General features: G+C 50.7%; 1 protein-coding gene across 1 annotated transcript in view; it reads right to left on the reverse strand.

Moving 5' to 3' along the window:
• SGSM1 (small G protein signaling modulator 1) overlaps positions 1–11771 on the reverse strand; it is a 36744-nt gene extending 24973 nt beyond the window's left edge. The window contains exons 1-2 of the mRNA XM_019473279.1: positions 11757–11771; positions 5301–5376 (exon numbers count right to left, since the gene is read on the reverse strand). Coding sequence (XP_019328824.1) covers positions 5301–5376; positions 11757–11771 — 91 coding nt within the window. The remainder of the gene's footprint in view (positions 1–5300; positions 5377–11756) is intronic.
• Positions 11772–18970: the final 7199 nt, after the last annotated feature.

An 18970-nucleotide genomic window follows, 5' to 3' on the forward strand; every position in this document is an offset into this window, starting at 1 on the left:
AGAGCACTTATGCTCGCGCAGGAGAGCGGCAGATCGCTTTGCTCACGTCACGGCCAGTGCATCACACCTCCCTGCCAGCTAGGGAGCAGCACAAGGGAGAAAACCCGGGCTTGCTGAAAAGCCTCCCAGCACGCTCCAGCAAGACGAAGCAGTCATCAGCGTCTGCCCTCAACACCGTAGCCTGAACCTCTCCAAAACACTACTCCTGCTGGCAAAGCTACACACAAATGTGCAGTCTCCATAGGAAAAACTCTCCCTGTACTCTCCCAAGGGCTCAGAAACTTGAGCGCATAAACTAAGTGCACCGGGTCCATGCTAAATCCAGAGGTAACAGTAATTTCTTTTTTAACCTTATGATTTTCCTGAGCCCATTTCATAACTTACTGTCACCACTACCAATGGACACCGTGAAGAGAAAGACTCTCCCCATCCCTACAGCAGAGACACACAGTGCAGGGGCTCTGTGCAGCTACACCCAGGCAAGGTGGGAGTTTTATTCCTTGGCGAAAGACTAAAGATATTTGGGATCCCGAGGGCGCTCTTGACCTGGCACGATTCAAACCACTCAGGGGTTGAGCATGAAGGCAGTCTCAGCACTGATGTGGACCACAAACCCCTCGGCTCACACAGGCCCCCAGCCCTGCTGCTGGCTCTCCATCAGCCTCCCAGGGCAGCATGAACGTGACAGATGCCAACTCGCATTTGTCTGCTTCAAACCCTTCCCTCGCGGGCAAAATAGGGCAGCTGCCCTTTCCTGCCAGACCACTGGTTTCATCAGAAGGGGTTTGCGGTACACTGGCTACGCAGAGGATGAGGAGGGCTTGATGAGGAGGGCTCTGTGGGGAAGGTGGCTCTCCCCAGAGAAAAGGGCAGCTCTGCCTAGCCAGATCCAGGCTTGCAGCATGCTCTGCTTGTCAGGGAAAGAGGTTATTTATAAGCTCACCTGGCTCACAGGGAGAGCCACAGCACCGAGGAAGGTGCACACACCATTCAAATGAGAGAGCAACGGCAGACAGACCAGAAGGTGTAGACACCAAAAGCCAGTGAAAGTGCAGCGGCATCATTAAGAAGCCAGAAGGAACCAACGAGCCCTTCGTGCCTGGATGCCTCAGCTCCATGTCGCAGGATGCTATAAATAATTCCAGGCTGCAAAGCCTCGTGCTGCACAGAAAAGCAGAGAATGAGTCACACCTTGAAGTCTGTTCTGCTCTTTCGATGCCATTCGGTCGACAGCATACAAAGGCACACTGGCCTGAAACAAGCACCTGCATGTCTTTTATGTGAGGGCCCAGGAGAAAAGGAAGGCGGCTTTGCTCTCCAAAGCAGAAAAAGAGACCTCACAGCTCCCTTCTTTCTTTTTTGTGCCTATGCCTGTGGATGCTACAGTCTTATTCAGTGGTGACAGTGCTGCACGAGCCTTCTCAGAGCAACTTCTTCAAAAGCTAGTTGTCATCACTTCTGTCATTTTCTTCCCAGCCTCCAAATTAGCAAGATGCCCTTCAGCTATTTGTAAATTGAGGAGTGCCGCTCCCCCCTCCGCACACTGCCTGCAGCATTTGCTCAGCAGCAGCCACATGGCCCCAGCCTGGGTGTGCTGGAAGTGCAGCTGACTAACTCAGCAAACATCCCTGCTGAGAGCGACAGGCACAGCAAGCAGATCAGACTCCAAATGGGCACTGGCTGTCACCCCCTTACCTGGAAGCTAGGGCTCGTGGTGTTGGAGTAGAGCAGCAGAGAGGTTCCCTGGCAGCTTCAGTCCCAGGGCTGAGCCACAGGACAACAGGGGAGTTTCTTGCTTTGCCCTTTAAAGAAACTTGTTCGGCCAAGGACCCTGCAAGGTCCACATCCCCGTCTCAAATCCCTGGCAGCAGCAATGCTGAGCAGACACCCCACAGCAGCGGATCCCGGCTGTGCTTGCCCAGGCTCCTCGGTTTGCAGGAGCAATGCTTCCCCTTGCAGCTATGCTGGGCTTTGAGCAGGGACCGCAGGGATGGCTAGCTGTCACCTGAGGAGGAGAGTTGGCAGAAAACAGCAAGCCACAGGTAAAACCGGCAGGTAGCTTTCCCAACAGCTGGTAGCGGTCTCTCCCGAGGCCCTTGCAGCTGTACCATTTGCAGGGGACAGCCTGCCTCCCTCCCTTAACACTGCTTCTCTCCAGAACACAGGGAAGGTTTGTCAGCAGCTCTGTGCCCTGCAGAATGGAATACAGGTTGCTTCTGCCAGAGGCCTCACTGCCTATCAGCCATCTAAGCGCTTTGCAGAGCCTGGGAAAGCTCCTGGGCTCAGGGGTTCACCATTGCATGGCAGCAAGGGACAAGGAAGTGCCCAAGATCTGCTCCAGGAGCACCCAGGCACGTTGCAGTGCCCAGGCTCTGCCCAGCAGTGCCCCCAGGGATTCCCCACAGACCTCCAGGACCGCGACGAGCAGGAAGGCCGTGGCTGTTAGGAAGGCTCAGGCCAAGGGAGCCCACAACATCACCTCCACTACATGGCAGAGCTGGGCCCAGACTCCGGCTCTGCAGCCGCCGGCACCGTAGTCTGCCTGCTCAACCATCACCCTGCATGTTGCCATAGACACTACTGCGGCAGCCGGGAGTAGGGAGACCCAGCACATGGCGGATAGTGCGGGCGCCAGGGCTGCAAAATTGGTGAGTGGGCAGAGAGGGAGCACAGCTTCTTCCAGCAGAGCTACGACGATGCCTCCTCTATCTTCTCAATAGAAATACATGAAACAGAGAGGGAAGCAGGCAAGCACCTCACCCTGCTAAATGGCAGGAGAGGCACAGCTTCCTCGGCAGCAGTGCATGACCAGCGAGTGTGCAAGATCAGACTGAGCCAGGAGAACGTGCAGCGCCCACCTTGCAGATGGGACCTCTACCCATGCCAGGGGCACAGGCACACACACCGCACTCCCCAAAAGCCCCTTCCAAGCAAGGACAGATGTCGCGCTCCAGGACAAGACATCCTGCCCTGGGAGTAAGCGGGCAGAGGGAACTCTAACCACTTCCATCACAAGTCCAGCATAGGAACTTTGTCTTGCAAAATTCAGGGAGCATCCCAAAGAGGGCAATTCCACAGACTTTGGTGGATGGAGCCTCATCTCACACATGCAAGCGGGGAAGCACAACAGGGTAAGACACTCAGCACAATCTCTAGCCCTCAGCAAGCCACCTTCAACAAACTACCTCCACCACTTGCCCGGTGCTTGTCAGTGACCAACAGCAACAGCTTTTGCATCCAAGCTGCCCCGAGAGCAGCACCTGGGGGGAGAACCACTGTGTCTGGCAGGAGCCTGGCAGAATGGTCAGTTGCAATGCTGACTGTGCTCTGTTATTTGTAACACTGCCAAGAGAAGGGGCTATAAACAGATTCAAAGCCAAAGGCACCTGGGAAAACCACCGTGGTGCAAGCCTACTGCCAACTTGGAGGACAGCAGGGAACTTACTCATCTTCCATAGCAGTCCCTGGTATCTCCCAAAACCGGTGTCTGTCTCTCAGAAAGCTGCTAGTGAGGAGACAGAGGCAGATGGAGGGCACCAGGCATCTTGCCAAAGCACGCTCTCGAGCTCTGGGTGAGTGGGTAAACACTTGACACTGACAGGGCTGCCGGGGCACAAAACCACAGCTCACGTGTCTGATTAATGCTGTCCCTTTGTTTCCTTGAAGCCCCCCATCTGGCTCCAGCTCCATCCCACCTGCACCCCCAAGGGGCTGAGACATTTTCTTATCCATGCAGCACCTAGCACAAAGGGCCTCTTCCACGCCCAGGGCTCCTGGGCTACAACCATCTCACTCATCCAATGGCCTGAAGCGCTTGCCCTGCCATCAACAGACCAATTGGTTTCTGCCTAGGTTTGAAATTCAAACGCTTGCCAGTCCACCAGCCGTGTCTCCCCACTCCTGCAGACGCTGACCCTGGCAGCACTTGGCAGACTGGACAACTGAAGCTGCTGAAGAAGCTGCTTTACCTGGGGCATTAACTGTATCCAAGGCAGACACGTACTCTCCAGTTTGACCGGGTGACCGAAGCTGCACAGAAGGGCCAAAAGAATAGAAACAATCTAATTTTGCCACCTTGATTGCAAAGTCTCCTCTGATGATCAGCAGTGATTTTATTAAAGGTTGAAATTCTGTTTTCATCTGTCAGAGAAGAGATGGGGAGCCAATGTGTTGGGCCGTTAGCACCGCTCTGTGGGCTGGTCCAGCCCCCAGAAACCTCCAGTGCAGAGCAGCTGCCGAGAGGAGCCTGGGCACCGCCGCCAAGCGAGCTCGCCAGCCACGCTGCGCGTTACCGCATCGCAGTCACAGTTTGGGCTGCCACAAACCGTGCTGCTCCATGGGAGCTGGCGGGCTGCCCCAAACGCGCCTCCCGGGATGCGCTGGCCTGCTGAGCTCTGCACCGGGCAGGGTGCTGAGACCTGGCCTCAAACTCATGACACGTTCCACCAGGAGCAAGGCTGCTCTCTCCTGCTCCACACTACCTTTGAGACACAAATACCTCTCCTCTCCTGCTCCACACTCCTTGGCCAGGGTCCCCCCGGCACGTATCACAGACAAAAGCCAACAGCTCTTCAGGGAGGTTTTTAGAAAATGCTTTGCCAAGATTTTGATGCATCCATTCTGAAATGCTTCCACATTCACAAAATTGTCACACCAGTAGAAGAAAAAATAGGTGAAAAAAGCAGGTGAAGTAAAAAGCACAGCTGCCAGAAAACAAGCCCAAAACCAGCACAATATCAGAGCAGATCTTCCACAACGTCCATTTAAAACTCTTTAGCAGCCTCCAGCCTCTCTGCTCCTGCACTCAGGCAGACTGAAGACTCCTTTCCATAAATTCCTATTCCGTAATAGCAAAGAAATATTTGGACTTGACAGACTTTCTGTTGAATCAATTCTCAAGGGAATTAAAAATAAAAGATTATTTCTAGTATTTCTTACATGACTGTACACACTGCCAACATCCCTCCCTCTTTTGACACATCTCAATGTATTTTAAGCACAGAGCGAAGGCCTCAGGGACTCACACCGCTGCCAGAACAACTCATCCTCTGGCACTAACCACCTCCCCAGCCCCAGCACGATGCCCCAGAGCTGGAGCGTGCCCCCAGGAAACATGCATACCACAGCCCCAGCGCTGGGCAGGGAAAGCCCAACGTGAAGAGGGTGCTCCAGCCCCCAGTTCACGTCAACATCCCGCCACCAGCGACTCACCACAGAAGGACACGATGTGGCTGCTGTCTCCATGCACAAACTTCCTCGAGCCCCCAGTTCACGTCAACATCCCGCCACCAGCGACTCACCACAGAAGGACACGATGTGGCTGCTGTCCTCATGCACAAACTTCCTCGTCACCGCCTCTTCCATGATCTGCTTCACCTGTTGAGCAGAGGCCCAGTTAGAGAAAACGTTGAATTTCAGCCATAGACCAGAGTAAGGAGACCTGTGGTGGAGTGGGCATGAGATGCCCTGCTTGCTTTGTGCCTGTAAGGAAACCTCCTCTGCTCTCTGACTTCTCTAATCGCCTCTGACGGCGCAAGACGTCTCATGGAGTAGCACTGCATCTTTGCTTGCCGAGCATCACCAGCTATTTCAAAAAGTCAGGTAATAAAAAGGGGATGTTTTGTTTTTGAGAAACTTCAAAGTGGGAAAACTATGAGCAGAGAATTAACTGCAGGAATCAAGCATCATTTAAATAAAAGACATCCTAATAAAGGTAACCAAATCTCATATTCAATGCTTTTACAGTATTTTTACATTCTTTCATTTTATGGGGATTTGACAAATTTCATGTGATACAGCTGTCCCAAATGACTGTAACTACCCGTCAATGCCAAAGTCAATGATCACCTGGCACCAAATGTGACCAGGAATGCTATTTGCATAGCAATGCAACCAGCGCTGCCCTCCGACTGACTGAGTCTGTACTGCTCATGACACGTTACTGGCACTCATTTCAGTGCAATTAATCAAAAGGAAGCTGTCGTGTAGGTTGCACATCAGGGGCACAATTAGGAGAAGAAAATAAATAGGAACCCACATAAATTAGGAGCATAATTTTTGCGGACACAAGATGGGAGGTCAGACCTGCCAAGTAAGCAGGCTGCAGAGGACAGACTCTAGCCTTGGAGAAGCTCCTAGGACTGCCTGGCTACTCCACAGCAGCAGCTCAAAGGAGCCTGAGGAGTCAAGGACTACCAGAGCAAGAAATCCAAGTAGCCCTAGCACTGCTGCTCTTCCACTGGTACCTGTCCCTGCCAGCACTGACACTGCCCAGCTCTCCCCCTCCCACTGAGAGCACCCCTTTCGTAGAATATAGACCCCTCAGACCTGTTTCGGAGATACGGCAAGGTCACTGTGTAGGTACTAATGAACTCCTTGTGCATTAAAGCTGTCTGTTACATATCCCCTCAGAGCCAGCAGGTACAACCACTGCTACGAGACTGGTTCCCCGTGGCTCAGCTTTAGCAGCTCAGACAGAACAGGATTAACCTGCAGGGCTCGGCCTCACCCTTCCAATGCAGAGCACTTCCCACGGTGCCTGCAGCCTCAACAGACGCACCTGAGCCAGGTCTCAGCTCTCCAGCCCACTCTCCCATGCAGCCCATGTTGCTTCCTCGGTATTTTGGAGCTAAGAAACTGGGCTAGACAGAGCTTTGTTCCAACCCTACACAGCAACTGCAGGTTACAAATTTGAGTCACTATGAAAGGAGAGGATTTTTTAAGCGCCTAAGTTCCTATTTCCAGTGATCAGCTTCCGACGCAGACAGCAGACTGTCCCCCTCTTGCTGAATGTCTCCTGTTGGAAGCAAGTTGTCCTCCCTCCACGTCTCCCACTGCTCCTGGCAGCTACCTTGCTGACGTTCCGAACTCAGTTATTCTCTACAAGGAGGACATTGAAGGGAACACCAAAACACATGCTGCTGCTAAACAGTAATGGTTCTGGGCACCTCAAGCAACCTCGCACTCTCAACAGAAATTACTTCTCCCAGTGCCCACAGGCTGGGGGAATACTGCTTGGGGTGCTCTGACTTTCAGGGTGGGATTCTGCCTGAAATGCCCTTAAAGGTGGATGATGTGGGGGAATATGGTCCTGTGATCAGGGCCAAAGCACTTCCAGGGGAACGCAGAGCAGCTCTGCGAGCCGCCCCGGCTCTCAAGCAACATCACCTCCATTTGCCCCCACGCCTCTGTAGGACGCAGGAGCTGCACACAAGAGATGCAGAATTTAGTGCTCAGGGAGGTTTGAGCCTTGCTCAGAAAGCGCTGGAGAAGTAGGTGTTATTAATGAAGGTGGCAGCCCCAGACTGATGGCCCCATGAACCGCCCTAGCTCCACCAGCCGCCGTCCTCCAGCCAGACTGCTTCCTCGACACCGTGTCCGCCGCAGCCCCACTGGCTAAGCCCTGCCAGCTCATACCAGCAGACCACAGGATCTGCCGTCCCTCTGCCTGTCCCCCCATCACCCCGCAGCCCTGGTGCAAACACCTTTCCAGGCAGACCCCAGCTGTCCTGCTCCCGAGGTGCCATGCCTCTTACAGCCAGCCTGTCCTACCCTGCTCGGAGCGGTGGTAACTTCCATCCTCAGCTGTCACCCTCCCTAATCCTGCTGAAATCAGCAAAAGTCCAGCTGAATGTTTGGTCCTTAAATGTTCAGTTCCTAGCCATCTTCCCTTTTAAATACAGAGCTGCCAGCGTGCCCAGATCTCATCTTCTAGTGCCTCTATAACATCTTGCTTTCCACTCTTTGCTTTCAAAAAATGCAGGGGAAGGGGTTCACAGTACAGAGATGTGGGCATAAGAGAGGCTCTGCTTATCAAGATGTTCTCTCTGAAGGCACAGGGAGGAGGAAAAAACAGCAGGTCAAGACTTGGCCGAGCAAACCTTGCACGTATGAGAGACCTTTAATGGCATCATTTGGGGAACTGAACTCCTTTGCAAGATATAATCAAAGTCAGTTATGCACAGCTGACAGCTCAATAAAGGAAATCCTTTTACGAATATGGATTAAGAAAAAAGTCATATTTAAAGCCAAAAGCATCTCTCTGCATGTCAAAGCAATCAGGTCAGCTCCCTGTGCCACTCTGCTCGACGGGCTGGGTGACTAACAGAGCCTGCTCGCGAACCCGGGGGGAGCAGGACTCGCACAGTGATTTCACCTGTATCCCAGCAGCTCAGATGAGCTGACAGTGAGTCAGGAACTCGCAGCAGGGAATGTCACTGAGATGTGGACCTCGGGACTGGAGGTGGCTCAGAGCGCTGGGAAATTCCCCTGGACACGGCACGATACAGCTCCTGCAGCTCCTACATCCCGACTCTGCGCTCGGAGCAGCGACTCCAGCTGCAGGAATGCCCCGGGCACGGAGGGCTCCGCTTCTCAGAGAGCTGCAGAAAAGCTCCCTCTACCTCAGTGCTTTATCGTGGCAAGTGGCCAAAAACCGCAGCTGTCCCTTATCAGGGCACCTTCCGGAAAGGCGAGGCCAGGTGAGGATAGCAAGCCCTTCATTTCATTACGCCCGGCGTGCAGTTTTGCCCCTTGTACTGTTGCCACGTCAATATCCTAACTCAGGCTTCGCAGCTCCAGCAGTGTTTTATTTTAAACCTCAACAACAGAAGGAACACTGAAACAGAAATGGGGACAGAGCAAGTCCCAGCAACAGGAAAGCAGTCCTTCTCTTTGGTTTGCTGCATTATAGCGAGACATATCCCTTGACCTTGGCTGCAGTGGTGAATCAGAGATGGGAAGCAGCACGCACCTCTCGTCCACCAGAACAGATTTCTTCCTTTTCCCCCATCTGACGTTACAAGTGTCTAACAAAGACACGCCAATCCCTCCTTTAGAGACCCTGATCGGCCTAAGAACCGTCACCAACCACCCCCTCGTTGCAGCCCTGGCAGACGCCCAGCGATGCACGCCTTGGGGCCCTCAGGGATTCCCCAAAATCAGGCTCTCCCTGCAGGTTGAGCTGCCTTCTTCTTCGAGATGGCTCACGGCCCTCACCTGGCCGGGCTGAGCTTCCTCCGTCAGCAGGTCATGGGCACTTCTCCCTCACACATCCAACTAACCTGCTAGAAAACAATGAACAGATATAAAATGTACCCTCACAGCCACAGTGGTCTGCTCGCAGCCCCAGGGGCTTGTTCCTGCCTCCCTGCTCCTCCCGGCAGTTGAAGGGATACAACTGCTCATGGGGCCATGCTGCCAACCACGGCAGATATTGCTTTAAAAAAAAAAGAGTGGGGATTTTTAAATTCCAATCAGGTCATCAGTTCTCGGGATCTGAATTTTTTTCTGCAACATTGTGATCAGGAACCACCAGGGAAGTCAGCCTCTCTATGAATCACCCAAAAGCGTAAACCGAGAATCCGTATTTTAAACCCCCTAAAATACACTTGGGAATCAATGCACACGGTTTGTTACCAGCTTCTGATTAAAATTAGGAGCATATTCAAATTAAAGCAGTATATTCAAATACTTGTCAGCCGCCCTTCAGGCGAGCCATCGTCTCGCTGCTCTGACGGCAACACCCGCAGTCACACCTACCGCAGGACTGCCTTCTGTGGGGCAGGGACCATCTGGTTATTCAGTGCCTGCGGAGCAACCAGCACAGCGGGACTCCAGCTCTGACCGGGCACCTTGGTGCCAACACAGCAGAAACAACCTGCACTCTCAAGGCACACAAAAAACAACCTTCCAGGAGACGCAGTTTAGTGGAAAATTACTTATTAAAAGAAAAAAAAAAAACCACGCTGTATTGACTGAGGTTGTCACACTGAACAAAATAAATCAAAGATATCTAAAGAAATAGAAATGGAAAGGGCATCGCAACGAGGGCACTCACCTGACATGAAGGGCTAGAGCAGAACGGGAGCAGCTATACAACAAATACAAAGCCCCAGTAGGTAGGGGCCAGACAGACAGATACAGTCTTGTAACAGAAAACAAGTGTTATACCGAGACAGTTTTCAAACAAAACAATCTTACATTTGCCCATAAATGGACACGGCTGGCATCTGTAGGACAGCTCCGACCCAGAGAACCCCAAAACTCTTGACAGGTCTCCTATGCTGTTGTCTGCAGATCCCGAAGGACTCTCCCACCCGGACCCTAGCCCCTCCACAGCCAGCTGGGATCACAAACACCGCAGCAGCAGCAGCCGCCTGCCACGGCGCTCCCGGATCCTCTCCTGAAAGCAAAGCGGGTTTGTGACACTGCAGGGACGGAGAACGCCAGCTAACCCGTGTTTGGCTCACTCCATAGAGGAGGCCTGAACAGCCTCTAACTATGCTGCATTTCAGCATTTTAATGCTAATTCTCATATTGTAGCCAGAACAATCTCAACAAATGAAGCTGCCCACTCTTTATCTAAAGCCAGCCTAAGGAAAATGAGATGTTTGCTCTTCTTTTACTAGAAAGGAAATTAAAACAGCAACTAATAATTTAGCTGTAGGTAAACTCGAGAGGAATATCATAAAGTATTCCACAAAAATAAAAACACTCCTCCTGGCTCCAGCTGTGAGCACAGGACAAGTCACCCCCTGCTCTGGGAGGGTCACAGGGACACCCCACAACAAGGTGTCCGCACCAACTCAACAGCATTAACTGCAGTTCCAAAAATACAACAGAAGACAGGCTGGTCTCGACGTTACCATCTGAATCACTGACTCGTGAACAAGTGAGCTAGTCCTTCTCTGCTTCACGTGCACGTCTGAATTACAAGGAAAACAATTTTTTTTCCTCCTTGCCCCACCTCCAAAGCCGGATACAAGAGCCACGGGCCTTGAGAAGAGCTCTTCGGTTATGGCATTCATCAGGGGCATCAGGAATCCCAGGCGCACCCACTTCAGACCAGGGATTTGAGCTTGCACCCCCATGCCTCCAGTGAGGCTCCTGATCCCAGAGGTCTCTGCCTCTCCTTTGGTTCCCCTTGGCCTGGCCAGCTCCAGCACAGCCGAAGCATTGCTATTAAAATTTTGTTTGACAAACCGCTTCCCCCCCCCCTTCAAAAATAAATGAAAACAAAACCTTACCTATCCAACAGCCCCCAGACCCCAATGAGGGATGCAGGCTTAGATTTCTCTGCTACAAAATTCCCAGGGTTAGGCTTCATCTCAGCGTCCAATTTTCCCATAACAGAGCTTCATAACCGTACCCAGTCCCAGCTGTCATTTACACTGGTGGAGCAAGCCAAATATTACAGCAGTTACAATAACCACCAAGGTGCAGAGATCAGGAGCAAATAACTCTGGGTTTAATTAGTCTAAGGCAATATTGACTCACAACTCTGTTTTACCTGGCTGGATTTTTCCAGGCAAGTCACCATACAACCTGTATTCTAGATTTTTCAGTGATGTTTACAGTCACCATTTTCCCTGCCATGCTTCTTGCAAAGCCTTTCGCTGGTTATCAAGGCATTTGTATTGAAGCACAGCGTCTCCCGTATATTTGGCCATGCTCATAACTCCGTGGAATTGTTTATAGCAAGCCAGATGCAAACAGAGTCCCCGGCTTGATCCTTTTCCCGGTCCTGTTTTGAGGTGAAGCTCGGTCACTTTGCCAAAAGGGCGGCAGGACAGCGAGCTCTGCGCAATACGGCTGCGGCGACGCTCCCAGGCATGGGCCTGTTTGCTAGACCCAGCCTCACGGGTCCCGGAGACAGGACCCTGGAAGACGGCCTCTGGTATGGAGACACGCAGGTAACTGAGCAGCGAGGCCGACAGCTCAGACTCCTTTGTCCCCCTCCAAAGGGGCAAAGCAGCCAGACACCGAAGCATGTGCAGCCAGGGCAATGGGAGAGCAGAAACCAGCTCTGATTTCAGCCCCTGTAGTGGGACTTTCCACAAAAAGAGTCATTTCATATAAATAAAAGCTACAGTAAAATAAATGCCTCCAGTGATTGAGTTGGTCTTTGCAGAAGTATGTTTTTAGAAACTGATATCGATCTGGTTTGGTCAGAAACAGTAAGACCTTCAGCCGAAACAAAAGATTTACAGTACAAAATACAGTGGAAATTAAGATGCCTTCTGCTACCTCTGAACATCCACCTCTGCATGGGATGACAAGGATTTGGGTGAGATGAGATGATGCAACACCAGAGCCAGGCAGCTGCACTGCCTGTATCCTCTCAGACTCCACCTTAGGCAACCAAGCACTGACTATTACGGTGCCAGACAAAACTAGTCTGCTCACCAGCGGCACTGCAATAGCTCTGAAAAATCCCGGCAGATACAGGAGGAGCCTTGGAAATCCCTCCTCCTCCCCATCTCTTTTTAACAGACTGCAGGAAGATGACTCCTATCCCAAGTAAATATGCAGGGAATCAGAAAGAGCATCCCAAGAAGCATCCAGCACAAACAAGCGCTGTGTTCAGGATCTACAACTGCTGCTTGTCATTCAAGTCTCCTCGCCAAATCTCAATGCATTTCCCTTCCAGGAACTTGTTTAATCTGTTCTTCTATAGGTTAAAAAACCCCAAAACTAAACAAAAAAAAACCAAACAAAAAAACCCCCACATTGATGACATAGGCTTTAAACTTGGTTTGCTTTTGTATGTTCACTTTTCAAATTCTTTTATGAGCTGGTGCTTTCTCATTCTCATTGCAGTCTTTAAGTGCTGCTTTGATTATGTATTTGGAAGTTAATTCTAGCACTTAAAAATCCCATTTCACATGTTAGTTTTGGTGCAACAAGTCCACGTGGGCACTCCTTGATGTAATCTGAGCATTTCTTTAATTGCTTCTCCCAACCAAGGTCTCTTTCCAGGAATAAACTCTGGTTAAGCTCCACAGGAAACAGTTTCCCATACACTGTGCAAGACCTGTCCATGTAGCACTACAGTATTATCACTTCTCAGGTATTATGAAATGCTAAAGGATCACTTAGTGAAGCAGATGCAATATTAAGACGATCCTAGGCACGTCTGTATTCACAAGGACAAACGTAATTCACTTGCACCGCAGCTCCAGCAGTCACGCTGCAGGGCTTTGCCACCGGGTCACCCAGCTAACGTTTCCCGGCAGAAACGCGAGGCCGGTTTTTGCCTCCGGCTCTTAGGTTGGCTGGTACCAAAGGTGGTTCAGCGTCCAAGGCAAAGCAAGCGCAGAATCTCTGTTCAGCTCTAGGACACAAAGACATTACCCCAAACCCCAAGTCTTCTACTTCTGGACTGTCCACTCCGGTGCCCACAGAAGTCTCTGTGGGGCACAGCACGCTGGGGATAGCGGCCAGAAAAAAAAAAGAGTACATCCAATCGCACCGCCTGCGCTGCAGCTAAAAGCCACTTTTTCAGCTAAAGCGGAACTTCTCAGTCCAATACCTCTCACAAACCAGACTTACCTCCTCATTTGAAAATGAAATGTCTTCCTATTGCCTGTCTTGTTGCTTTAGCCGACAAAGCTACAACATCCTTTTTTAGCAGACTTGTTTATAAAACTCACATTATCAAACTCAGTGTTGCAAGATATAGTTTCTTATCTTTCCAGCAACAAACACCCTGACTATTCCAAACGCAAGTGCCAGACAGACTTTTCCAGCCCCATCACAAGTTGCAGCCAAGCTCTGCCACTTAGATAAGTTTACTAGCTGACCACTAAATAATTCCAATTAATTGTGCTCCAGTCAGTTAAAATACTGCCAGCTTCAGAGTACATGCACTATTTATACCCAGAGACCTGAGGGTAAATAATTGCAATTAATTGTGTTCCAGTCAGTTAAAATACTGCCAGAGTACATGCACTATTTATACCCAGAGACCTGAGGGATTCTCGCCAGCCATTTCGATGGACCAACAGAGAACACGGGCCCCTCGCACCACGGGAGGACAGCACGGGGACAGCTCTAATGGCACCATGCACTTTACATGCACTAGCCTTTAAAGCCGTTTGGCAGCTCCATATTCTTGCTGCCACAGAAACATTGATCGCAATCCTACCAGCTGAGACCTTTGGCTTTTCTAAAAGTCTTATTTAATTATTTATCACTGTTGACTAAATAAAACATAGCACCTTCTGCAGCTGGGGTACCATCCACGTGACACACGTGGGATTTCCAGGCCAGCCAGCAGACCTTCCCCAGGAACCACGTGTACTCACGGTTGGGAACTGGGCTGAGTCTCCTTGGGGGGTAAGGAGGAAGAAGGTGTTAATGCATATAAAGTCTGAATATTTGGACAGTTTGCTGGAAAAGAAATCAAAAAGACATTAAATGGAAGGGTCCATAATGCAACATTGTACCCTGGGGGAAACAGGAACGATCCCAGCGACGTATATTTGCTGACAGTATTTTGCACCAGACCTTCTTCATAGGGCAGCAACTTTTGGCCAAAAATCCATACATGCAACACTAATTTAAGATCACTTAAGATCGTGTTATAGCTGGTTCTATTCCTGTTGTGCTTGTCAAACGCAAATTTCCATGCCGTATGTTGGCACTGCTGCTACTGCTAGCTGTAAGATCCTCAATAAAGACGACGCAACGTTTCAGGAAAAACTTTAGTCATTTCTGTTTTCAACGCCTGATCTCAAAGCTTTACTACCCTGTTTTGTTCTGCACCACAAAGCTTCTGTTTTCCAAGGTGCTAAATGTTACGCTGACAAGCATTTTGGATTCAATTAGCAAACATGGCAAAGACTGACACTATTTGCACTGAAACCAGGTGCAACTTCCAGCCCCGAATTGCTTTGAAGTCCTGAATCTGTGCAAAACCAGGTATTTCCATGGCAACGGCCAGGACGCCACAAGGAGAAGAGGATGACATTTTGGCAGCAGAGAGGAGAGGCTGGGTGGGGAGGAAGGAGGCTCCTCTGGCATAGAGATCTCGTCTCCCTGAACGCCGAGAAGGAAGATGAAGGAAGGAGGAAAGCAGCACGAAACCTATTCTGGGTATGAAAGATCTAGCCAGGGGTTTCTGGAGTATGAGAGCGCTTCCGCACACCGCTGCTTTTATCTTCAAAAGTACAGAAAATGGTCCCCAGTGATTAGTAATACTCTTTTCAGAAGAGATCGATGCAGGCAATCGAGAAATGCTGCATTAAAGCCGTCTGTTTACTTTTGATATAGGAACATTTGAAAAAGGCTGACCTGGGTGCTTGAGAGACATCAGAAGGTCCCTCTGCAAACAGCAGCTTTCATTACAGATCTGCAGCTTATCATCCTCATCTTCATTTTGCCTGAACAGTTTTGACAGCTACACAAAGGCCTTTTTTTTTTTTTTCTTAAATTGGCCTTGAGAACATGTAAAGCTATCAACATTAATTTTGCAAATCCTAATAACATTAAATTAATTTACAATTTTCTACCAATCCAGAATGAAACAGCTGGCGTTGACACCTGCAATCTGATATTTTGGAACCACAGGCATATGTACACGCTCCGGAAAAACAAACCCAAGCTGCAAAAATATTGCTCTTACCAGTCACTCCGTGTTACTTAGCCACGAACTAGACAATATGGCTGCGTAGCGGGGGCACTTCATTTAAAGGGTGGGAGAAAGAGACACTGACTGTTGTCCCTATGATATATGATGATGGAATTAGTCAACAGCTACACAGTGACAACCATTCAAGCTGTTGAAAAATAAAACAATATATCCGATAGAAGACCGCGGGACATCAGCAAGTGAGCAGGCTGTGGTCAATCAATAACAGTTTTAAAAAAAATTCTAAGAACAGGCAGCAAAATGTTCAATACAGGCACAGCAGTTATTGATGAGTAAAAGACTTAAAGCTACTTGCTGAATGGCAAGTTAAATATAAACTAAGTTGTTGCAGAAGAATAAGCAAGGCAACTGTTTACTTTCATACTCCATTCAGCTTTTCACACAACTCATTATCCAGGCACAGTGTAGTACAGCCTGTATTTCACAGGGAACACCTGCTTCCCCACCTATTCTTGTACGCAATGCAATTACCTGGAGGTAATCAAAAACATACCACAGGATTCTCCTCTATTAAAAATGAAACTTGCAAAAGAAGGGGAGGAGCATGGGTTGCAAGAAGAATATTTTTAGTTGAGAATCCAACACCCTTTTAAACCTGGATATTTCAGGCTCTGGGTTTTTAAAGAAGCCTCATTCCATCTGATAAAAGCTCTAAAAAAATCAGAGAGGATTTGGTTATGCTTCTCATCCCGCATAACAGGAAAGAGGATTCCTCAGAAAGTCGTACTTCCACTCCTTCCCTTGCAGTCTGCTGATAAATAGTCAATTTTGCAGCTTTCAGGATGAGTTTGATTTATTATAAGCATATGGGGGGGGGGGGAAGACGGTGCTAGTGCAACTCATTTCAACCTGCAAATCTTCTTAAAAATAAAAATGCATTAACAATGGAAACAACCAAATATCGAAGTCCATTTGCTCACTGTGGTGCTTTGGGTAATTTCATTTACTGTTTAACTACCTTCTCTAATCAGACCTTGTCTTCACAATATTTTATTCCTTCAGTTATCGCACTAGGACGACAGATGGTGCGTGGCTTCCCAAGTATGATCCATGGCTGTCCGCAGTCTCAGTGGAGCTCACCTGCACTTGAGGACCTCAGCAGATCACTCAGAGCCACGGCTGAAGCAAAACCAGACATGATCTAATAAAATGAGAATATGCAGTTTTGTGAAAGGTTAAAATTCCGGGGGGGGGGGGGAAGGAGATTTCTGCAGTTGGCCCTTTCTACTGCTCCTTGGAGTCTGCACAAGCTCCTGACTTATCCTGAAGTCAGTCTAGGAGAGGAAGAAAAAACAAAAGCATGAGCAAAACGGGCCTAACGAGCAGGGAGCAACAGGCAAAAGAACGCCCCACCAGCTCCCAATTTCAGGGATGCTGCTAAATAATTAACTACATCACCTATGGGATCATGTTTCCCCAGTTTTTTTTAAATCCTAACAGAGCAAAGCCCAGGTGGAGAGACCGCAGGGCATGGGTCTGTCATGGCACTCACCCACCTGTGTGGCGGTGCACAAACAGCCCCACCTCGCTGGTCCAAGGCCGCTGCCAGGTCTCACTGCTTCCAGCAAGCACTGAGCTGGGAGAAACCTGAAGGAAAGTGCAACCACCCGGTGCCTGCGCGGGCAAAGAACCCGCACCCGCACCGATGTCCCAAGGCAGAGCCCAGAGCGATGAGACCACCAGAAAAAAATCTCTGCTCTGCATCAGCACTGCCCTTGCTAAAGGGCTGCTGGAGAGATACTAGACCGTGTCAAACACCCACGTCATGGCACCGTGATGCGTTGGCTGGTGGCATTTCACCAGGGCAGAAGGGCTTTCCCCATACATCACCTCTCTCCTTCAATCTTTACTTGCATTCACCAATCCCTCGTACAATGTTTGTTTTATCAAAAGCCAGCAGGAAGGGCACATCACAACCCTCAGCTCTCCTCCCCTAGGCACAAGCCCCACTTTCTTCAAGCACACAGCCCCTGGAGGAAGAGCAAACGGAGAGAAGGCCAGTACTGAACGCCAGCACAGATGCTCATGTGCACTGACAGCCTGCAGAGGCCACAGCGGTCTCCAGGACGCTCCCATCCGCTGGCTGAGCAGTTCAACCGGCACGCCGACGGGCAATCCTCACCTCCCATTCTGCAGCAGCAGCCGATGCACAGTCTGCTGTTTTGTCTCTCTCTGCTCAGGAGGAGTCGCAGACAGATGGTAATAATGAGATGTCAGCTTTATCCACGATGCTAAATAAATGTCATACCCTTTTTCTGGTTTAATAGCTGTTGCCAAGGCAACAAGTAGTATTCCTTACCACCACACCCAGCACAGGATTAAAGGTGGGAAGTGGCCTGGATGAACAGCCAAACACGCTGCGCTGTCACCCTCCCCAGACCTACCACCCACGGGTCTTGTTCACCCTACACCAAGCAGTGTCTCCAGCCTGGACGTTCCACTTTCCGGAGCCTGTAAGCTGGATATCAAGATGCTCGTAAGACCAGAAACAAAACATCACACCCTCCAAAATCCCAGGGGAGGTGACCTGTGGGGACAGACCACTGGCAGGAGATGACAACAGCTCCCGGCGATCCAGCGCTCCACCACACGGCAGAGCAAGTCCAAGTTCCCCTGCAGCGGGTCCCATGACATTCAGCCGCTTCAGACTCAGCAGCCACAGACGGGTGGCTCAGACGGCCCCGCTGGCCCACGCAGCCCACCTCCACGCACAAGCAACACACGAACCACGCGGCAAAGCAGTGGGACTCAGCTCCCTGTCTAGATCTACCGTCAGCTCACTGTGATAATGCTACACACATTATAAACGCTAAGCTCTGCACAGACAGAAGGAGCTTGAGGCAGCTCAGCATAAAACACAGTATAAACTAACATAGAGCCAAAGATGCCCGAGAAGAGAGACCAGAGCAAGCAGATGTAAAACGCCATCGCTTTGCATTGGACGCACACACACACATGTGCACATTCCCCATTTTCTTGGCTGGCTGCTGCACGCAGCCCCGTCCGTGCCGGGCTCTCCAACACCCGGCTGCCTCCCACCCTGCGAAAGAGCACTTCGCTGCAACGAGGGGTTCGTCCCATCCCAGCTCCCAAGGTGAGCAGGCACTGGGAGTCGCCCCTTTTTCCCCGCAGAAAATCGTAAGTTGTGAGAGCGGCTCTGCCACCAGCGAAAGGCAATTTTCAAAAGATACAGGACATTGGGGTGCCAAAATTCACCGGTGCTTCAGGGATGCTCCTCCACCTTCCCAGGAACCGGGCAGCCACGCTTCGCCCGGCAGCTGGAGCCCACGCCGCACGGGGTGGGCTCACGCTGCGACCCGTTGCCCTGCTCGGGGTTGGGGTTTTTTGGGGGGGACTGTTAAATTCGCTGCAGCAGCACCGGGACGCTGCGAGCAGGCGAGCCCGGCGCCGGGGCTCCCCTCCGGTGAGGGTCCCGTCGCAGACGCCCATCACCGCGGGGCGGGGGTCATCGAGCCCTGACCAGGGGACCGGGGGGACGGGGCTGCTCCCGCGGGGGCCGCCGCGGTCCCGCACCCA

The sequence above is a fragment of the Aptenodytes forsteri genome, unplaced genomic scaffold (genome assembly GCF_000699145.1).
Source record: "Aptenodytes forsteri isolate BGI_AS27 unplaced genomic scaffold, ASM69914v1 Scaffold118, whole genome shotgun sequence".
NCBI lineage: Eukaryota > Metazoa > Chordata > Aves > Sphenisciformes > Spheniscidae > Aptenodytes > Aptenodytes forsteri.